Below are 8119 nucleotides of genomic sequence, written 5' to 3' on the forward strand. Positions count from 1 at the left end.
GTGTGTGTTGTTCACGTGTAGCAGCTCAACTGCCAACAGTACTTGAAGAACCACGACCTCCTTCCTACGTCGACTCAAGTGTGCCTTCACAGCAATCAGACTTTGGAATGAAAGTTGTATCCTTCCAGGTTTCATGATTTGTATGATACATTTGTGTTAACATATTTGAGGTATCTGTCCATTATGTACGGCAATTGTATGGGTATTCAATAATTCGTGAGCTATGGTTATCATGGTGCATGCTAAATTAAAAGAACAACCTAACGCTGTTCCCTTCTAATCCAAACCATTAACCTGCAATCAAAGTAACATAAAATTAAAACGGAAAGTCCACGTCCTTCTCTCTACACCAAATCACTAACCCATTCCGAATTAACCTAAATGACATAACCTTAAAGCTAAAATCATCAATACCGACAATGTTAAAACTAATCCGCTAACCCAAACCTAAATGACATAAATTTAAAGCTAAAACCATGAATACCGCGGTGCGTATAACTGAATAATAAACACTGACAATGACAGAACGTAAAACTGGAGATAAATGCCAAACTAAAAGGACAAAAGTAACACCGCCTAAACCACTTAACCCCAAACCAAAAACATTATATTAACGTGAAAAAATTACCAAGAGAGAGAGAAGGTGACTACGAAACTCAAACATTACCAACTCAAACCAAAAACACCTAACACCACTAATAAAAAACTAAAAGCGCGAAATAAACAAAGTGGGTGGAAAAGGGTAGATGATGTAACCCTTGACCCAAGTGAAATGGTATATACTTGCATCAAGGTCTACAAAGTCAGTCGTTCGGCCGAGGCATTGATAATATGTTACCGGGTGAAGGTGCCATATTTTCAATGCCTACAAACTGGCCAGGAAAAATTGTCTTTAATTCCAGCTGGTGTGATGCTTAATGCCGGGTTTCCATGTTTGCCGATAGTTTGATGTTGCATGGAAATGTAGCCTTGGTATTGTCTTTAGTTCCAGCTGGTGTGATCCGTACTCCCGATAGTTTGATGTTGCATGGAAGTTGTTTGATGTTGTATGGAAATGTAGCCTTGGCATTGTCTTTAATTCCAGCTGGTGTGATGCTTAATGCCGGGTTTCCATGTTTGCCGATAGTTTGATGTTGCATGGAAATGTAGCCTTGGTATTGTCTTTAGTTCCAGCTGGTGTGATCCGTACTCCCGATAGTTTGATGTTGCATGGAAGTTGTTTGATGTTGTATGGAAATGTAGCCTTGGCATTGTCTTTAATTCCAGCTGGTGTGATGCTTAGTACCGGGTTTCCATGTTTGCCGATAGTTTGATGTTGCATGGAAATGTAGCCTTGGTATTGTCTTTAGTTCCAGCTGGTGTGATCCGTACTCCCGATAGTTTGATGTTGTATGGAAGTTGTTTGATGCTGTATGGAAATGTAGCCTTGGTATTGTCTTTAATTCCAGCTGGAGAGAAAGCGAAGACACTGCCTTTGTGATTCTTAGCGTTACTACAGGTCACCCTCACACAAGACAAACACAATCACATCACATCACTACATTGTCTGGAATTGTGCCGTGACTGGTGTCATGTTTGCAGAAGCACTTGTCGGGGTGGGACACACAAGCTTGGCTCTGATGCTTTGATGGTAATGCCTAATCCGTGAGTTTCTGAGTGAGAAGCCAATCAAAGTGGCGGCAATTACGACTGAAAACACCAATCATTGACTCGTTGTTTTATCCCATAACTGAACGAGATGAGTGAGTCGTGTCAGGCTTAAGCTAACAACAGGTCTTAATCCATGAACGATTGATCCCGTGAGTTCAATGCAGAGCTCAGTACAAACACGTATCAATGACCCAGGCTATATATACTTAGCAGTCAGATACGAGCATCACGGCACTTGTGCTGATATTATTTGACACAACTCATTGTCAGAAATCGTTTTTGAAGACTAACTTCATTCAAGTCATGGCCTGCGCACTTTTTGAAGCTCCTGTTTCAAAGCCACTGCACTTTGCCATCCTGGGGCATAGTTTCGTGCGGCGACTTGTTCAAGTCTGTCCCCCTCCACATGGCATCCTCACTACCGTGCGTGGGATCGGAGGGGCGACCGTCGCTCGGATGAAAGCTGAGGTGGATGCCCTTGATGCAGCTTTTCAGGGCATTGTGTTCTTTCAAGTGGGAGAGAACGACGTGTCGGCCTCTACTGATCCTCGGGACCTGGTCGAAGACCTGCTGGATCTTCTGGACTACCTTCGGTGGAAACGGCCAGGCTCCAGGGCGGTGATAGGGAGTCTGTTTCCGAGGGTAAAACCAAGGAACATGACGGTCTCTGCCTACAAGCGGAAGGTGGAGGAGGCGAACCGGCGCTTGAAGAAGATGTTGCGACGCCGTCTGGATGCCACCCTTTGGGAACACAGCCAGCACATGAGGATGGGACCTGCGCTGCTAGCCAAGGACGGCGTACACCTGACACCAAAAGCTAATGGGCAGTTCTGGCTTTCAATTCGTAAGTGTATGTGTAGGTATGTTTAATCACTCACTCACTCACTCACTCACTCACTCACTCACTCACTCACTCACTCACTCACTCACTCACTCACTCACTCACTCACTCACTCACTCACTCACTCACTCACTCACTCACTCACTCACTCACTCACTCACTCACTCACTCACTCACTCACTCACTCACTCACTCACTCACTCACTCACTCACTCACTCACTCACTCACTCACTCACTCACTCACTCACTCACTCACTCACTCACTCACTCGCGTGATATCAAATAAGCTGTTTTGCATCCCGCCGCACGCACAGGCTTTGGCTTTGGGTGGCTTTAAGGGTGGGAAAACATAACGGCAGCCACACGTGTCGCACATGACGCGAAAGTCAAGACACAGGGCTTCCGACCCATGTCGAAGACAAAACCCTGGGGTCGATGTACGAAACATGACAAGTACCTACAGCGTGAAAAAACTGCCATAAATCGGGATAAATCGGGCTTAAAAGCGCCCCGGCGTCGAACCCGGTAAAGATTTGTCACTTCTGATGTTACCACCAGATAGCCCTGGGGACCAGCTTCACGTCAATGTGAAACCTGTCAATAGGATGTGAATATTCAACGTTCGAGTGACGTTTAAAAGATGCTCTCCGAGTAAGGCTTTTGTCTTGGTAAAATTACAGGTCTATAACAGATGGGAAAATGGGCGTGGACGCCCAACCAGGCACCCCATGTCGACCCCGTGATAACCCCAGGTGCTTCATGCACGTGGCCGAATTTTCATGTATGATATGTGTGCAGTATGTCTCTTTCTCCCGGGATGGGACAATTAGTGAACGCAGGATGCATAGATCAAACCCTGGTGATATCAAATCTGAGCTGTTTTGGCCTCCGTTACGCGCACGGGGCTTAGCTTTGGGTGGCTTTAAGGGTGGGAAAACATGACTGCACCCGCATGTGTCGCACATGACGTGACAGCCAAGACACAGGGCTTCCGATCCAGAGTCAAATCAAAACCCTGGGGTCGATGTACGAAACATGACAAGTACCCGCAGCGTGAAAAGCTGCCCAAAATCGAGTTACATCGGACTTTAAAGCGTCCCGACGTCGAACCTGTCGACGGCAGGTCATTTCTGATGACACCGCCAGATAGCCCTGGAAACCAGCTTTACGTCGATGTGCAACATAGGAATGGGCCGTGCATGGTCAGCGCCCAGGCGGCCGTTAAGTGACGGCACCCTACGTCTCTTGCTCCCTGATATAGGCCCTTGTGAGAGATACTCTTGGACACCTTCTTAGGGGATGTCTTGACGGGAACCTTCTCCTCCAACTTCTGTTTCTTTTGTTTTGGAGGAGCCGTGGCAGGGGTATCCTTAGGATTAACCAGGGTCTTCTTGGTGGGTGTTTTCTTCTTCTTGCTGGCCACCACCACCACCTCCTCCTCCTTCTGTGTCTTCCTCGTCATCGTGGCGGCAGGGGTTGTCCCTGGTGGTGGTATCACCACCCATTTAGGAGGGACGGCCTTGGGTGTCTTGACTTTTGTCTCTTTGGAGGATTCCGACTTACGAACGGTATAAGTGACACAGATGAGGTCCTCATGGATGATGAGTACGTCCTTCACATGATAACGTTCATCCTGGAGAAGAGCAAAGTACCTCGAAGGGGATTGGATGTATTCAGCCCTCATGATGTGGTCCATGTTGGAAGAAGGGAGCAGTGGACAATCTCTAGTACCTGTAACATGGTATGGTAAAAAAATATTAACATCAACGTTTCGACGGTTGCATTGTGCAAGCATGATGCCCTCGGGCCTACAAATGCTCTGTGCGGTCGCGTACTTTGTTGAGTTAAGTAAGTGAAAAAACCATACTTACTGTGCTGACGTGGAGATGCTGCCATGCTGACTGAACTGGTACGACTGAAGACATCTCGATGGATCCCGAGTTTTTTATAGTCCACAGCAGCTGCACGTGCTATGACGTCACGCATTGACGCTGTTGCTTCTGCACCGCCTCTTGCACCGCTTGTCTGATCTGTTCTAAGAAGTGCCTCTCTTCCAGGTATGTGGCGATCACAAACAGTAACGTGATTAACATGATGATGAATGACAAGTCTCACACACTCTTCTTTATATATATACACACACACACACATGCGATGACATCATGACCTTGGATGACATCACTCGGTCGTCTCTGTCACTGTGACTGCTTCTGCATCGCTTCTCTGACCTGTTCTAAGAAGTGACTCCGTGACTCCGTCCCTCCATAAGATCAGCCTTCTACCATCATCCCAAACATCCTGCAGAGTCAGTTGTCGTCTGTCACTGGGTGGAGTCTCTCTGGGAGTCTCTCTGGGAGTCTCTTTGGGAGTCTCTACTCCCAACACTCTCATGGCGTCTGTCTCGTCACATTCCTTCAACGCTTTGCAAAAGAGGGTGTAAGCTTGGGGTCCTCGCCGGGGCAGAACATCTAATAAAGCTCTGATCCGATTGTAAGAGGTTTGTGGTACCTCCATGATGTCAGCCTTCATGAAGAGGGTAAGGAGTTTAAACTCCACCAATTTGTCGACCACAGCTTCGATATCTTTGATGGCTACGACAAGACTGAAGCGATTGGTCCTGAGCTTATCACGGTGAACAGACTGCATCCTTTTGTGTTTTTTGGCTTGGGGGTGCCGAAACATACCGAAAACCAAGAGGTGAGTGTGCGTGTGTGTGCTCTCTCTGACGACTAAAGTCGGAATGAGGAGTTGCGTTGAGGAGGTCTTTATGACGCGTGACGTCAGGACACGTGACGTCAGGACACGTGACAACAGGGTTTGACCAATGAGGTGCTAGGAGGGTGTGCGACCATGGACTCCACCAGGTCTGTGCCTAACAAGATCATCATAAAAAAAAAACAAGGGTGACCATGGACTCCACCAGGTCTAACCCTGAAGACAAATGACACGACACATGAATATCCATACATCACATACTGTTTTATGACTCTTGATAAACATACAAAGAAACAAACCATGTATACAGTATCATCAGTTTTCTTGTCCATGACATGATCAGTAACCACCACAACAGTCACTTTGTTGAGTCCACAGGCATAGTCACTCGCCCTTATAGCCATAAGGTAGTGTTTCCACGGGCATGCCTTCGGAATCGTAAATCACGCGTCGCTTGGTGTAGACCATGCGGTACACTTTGCTGGTGTCCTTGGACAGCAAGGTGTTGTTCTGGCGGAGTCCTGTCCGTATGATCCGACGTGGATAGGGCACAGTGATGCTGACTCGATCCCTCTTACAGATGAGGTTCTTCATGCTGTCAAAGTGAACGTATTGACTTGCCCTGTGATTCAGAGTAAATCCTCGGACTTTGCTGACAGCTACTACACTGCCGTCGGGTTGAGGATACCGTAGCTTGTAGGTGTAGTTCTTGGGCCCTGCCGAGGCAAAGATCTGAATGCTATTGCCCCCTCCCAGCTCGTCGGTGAGTTCTCCCAAGGTGTCTCCCAGGGGAGGGTTGTACTGTAGGGGACGATGAATGTAAATGATACTGTCTGTATCAAAGTACAGGACGCGGCGATCCAAACGTTTCAGGTAGGAGTAGAGCTTGAGACGGGCTTGGGCTGTGACCCAGGCTGCAATGACCACGTTGTGAGCAGGATGTGGGTCGTGAAATTCTGGGCGAGGTTCATACGTGACACAGAGGAGGTCTTCGTTGATAATGTTGACATCCTTTACTTGGCACCGTTCATCCCGAAGGAGGGCAAAGTATCTTTGTGGAGAACTGATGTACTCTGTCCTGTCGAACCCGATACGTTGACCAAACTTGCCCCAGTGGTTGTTTAGGCAGGCTTTCGCGAGGGCACGTAGTCCAGGGTTTTTGCGAATGTGAGCACGATCCAATGTGACTCCTTCTTTTTTGCTGAATCTCCCTGATGTACTCCTCGGGGTCTGTACAACCTTCAGGGTATCCACTGGCCTCTTGTTTGATCTGGAAGAAATTGTTTACATACTTGGCAAACAATCCTCCCTCTTGCGTGTCAGGGTCGTAGGTGGTAAGTCTGTCAAAATGCCAAGCCTCGTAGATGTCAAGGACTTGATAGCCGCACTTTTGAACGGCATACTGCAACTCCTTGCTGACGTAGGTGCCCACCCATGCTCGATCTTCGTCACCGTGGGGACAGGAGCCAACAAACTCTTCTTCAGCACAAGTGCGACACAGAGGAAACAGCAGCTTGCCATGAACGCGGTAAGGAAGCACGGGATGGTAGAGGTTCGTGGGTAGATGTAAGGGTAGAGAGAACACACGTCCACATATTTGATCTCTTCCTCTTCCTTCGCTTCATAGTAGAGTTTGGTGGCGTTGGTGCGTCCTCCAAAGAAAGCCTCTCTGGGATCCAAGGGGTCAGGCAGGTAAGCATGAGGTCCTTGCAGGGTGGTCAGGAACGCTCTCAGATCCTCGGTGTCTTTCTGTTCTTTCAAGAAATCACATTCCCACTGGGTCACTACTTGGTCGATGTCAGGATGCTGTCGTAACACACCGAGCCGGTACATGGTGTGATGGAATCGTTCCCAAGGGGTTGTGCCCAGGGTGGCATGGGGTTCACATCGACCTGTCTTGTAACATCGAGTACAGCCATGCCAGAAACAACCCAGGTATTCGTACACGGTACGTGTGTTGGCATCGTAACCGTCCACCGTGTAGCGGCTACCATCACCACCATCAAAGCCAGCTTCCCCACCATTACGAGCATGTTGTATGTGGAGGCCAGGGTGTTGATGCATGATCCAGTTCAACCAGTGCAGACACTGAAGAGAGTAACGACGCTGTGGACGATAACCTTGAGGAGGTATGATGGCAATGGTACGTGGTTCCAAAAACAGCTTTCTGAAAGTGAGCATACAAGCCATGGGGAGAGTCACTGCTTCGTAGAAAGGGTCCACGTCATTCTGCTGAATGAAGATGTGGCGAAAGGCAGCACAACCTCGACGCAAAATATCCACATCACTCTGACAGTAGGCCAACAGTTCTTCGTCCAGATCAAAGGCGGTCCCTTCAGCCACTCGTGCATCGTACCAGGTCAAGAAAGCTTGACGTTCTGCAGGAAACATGCTGTCAGGATCATAAGTGGAGACGGGAGGATAAGGACCCACATAACCTTGGTTATGGTCGGTGTTGAAAAAGTGTGGAAAGTATCCTTTCTTGAGTTCCGTCAATCCAAACGTTTTTGGAAACTGTTTGAGAGCCATGGTGAGGAAATTGAGGGAATCCTTGAAGACGAGACGCCCCACAGTCATCTGCAAGATGTGATTCCCTGCGGTGCTTTCACGAGATGGCGGTGGAAGTACTGTTGGAGCAAGTGTGCATCATACCCACGGTAATTGTGAGCCATGACCAACACTTCGTCATCGTCAATGGCAACGTTTTCTTCTTGTTCTTCGTCATCGTCTTCTTCTTCTTGTTCCACATCAACTGGGGAGGATGGTTTGGCGCGTTTCGAGGGTGGACAGTTGGATGATGATGCCTTCCGTTTCTTTACGGTTTTCTTTTCCGCCAGACTGAGCAACCAGTCGCCCATGTCCTTCAAAGTGGTCGCTCCTCGAAACACTTTCATGCGACTAGGTCCTTCGCC

The 8119-nt window shown here is 48.1% G+C and overlaps 1 protein-coding gene across 1 annotated transcript; it reads right to left on the reverse strand.

Moving 5' to 3' along the window:
• Positions 1-5591: 5591 nt before the first annotated feature.
• Positions 5592-7784, reverse strand: LOC137284039 (uncharacterized). Its single transcript, XM_067815697.1, has 2 exons — positions 6640-7784; positions 5592-6477 (listed from the first exon to the last, which is right to left on the reverse strand). The coding sequence occupies exons 1-2, from the start codon at positions 7782-7784 to the stop codon at positions 5592-5594; spliced, it is 2031 nt and encodes a 676-aa protein (XP_067671798.1).
• Positions 7785-8119: the final 335 nt, after the last annotated feature.

This window comes from Haliotis asinina, chromosome 5 (assembly GCF_037392515.1).
Source record: "Haliotis asinina isolate JCU_RB_2024 chromosome 5, JCU_Hal_asi_v2, whole genome shotgun sequence".
NCBI classification, from domain to species: Eukaryota; Metazoa; Mollusca; class Gastropoda; order Lepetellida; family Haliotidae; genus Haliotis; species Haliotis asinina.

Bases quoted from the DNA above. Each gene is read 5' to 3' on its own strand.
- LOC137284039 (XM_067815697.1), bottom strand. From the start codon at position 7,784: ATGACTGTGGGGCGTCTCGTCTTCAAGGATTCCCTCAATTTCCTCACC. The intron at 6,478-6,639 runs GTGGGCACCTAC...AATTTCTTCCAG, and splicing joins GTGACGAAGATCGAGCATGG to ATCAAACAAGAGGCCAGTGG.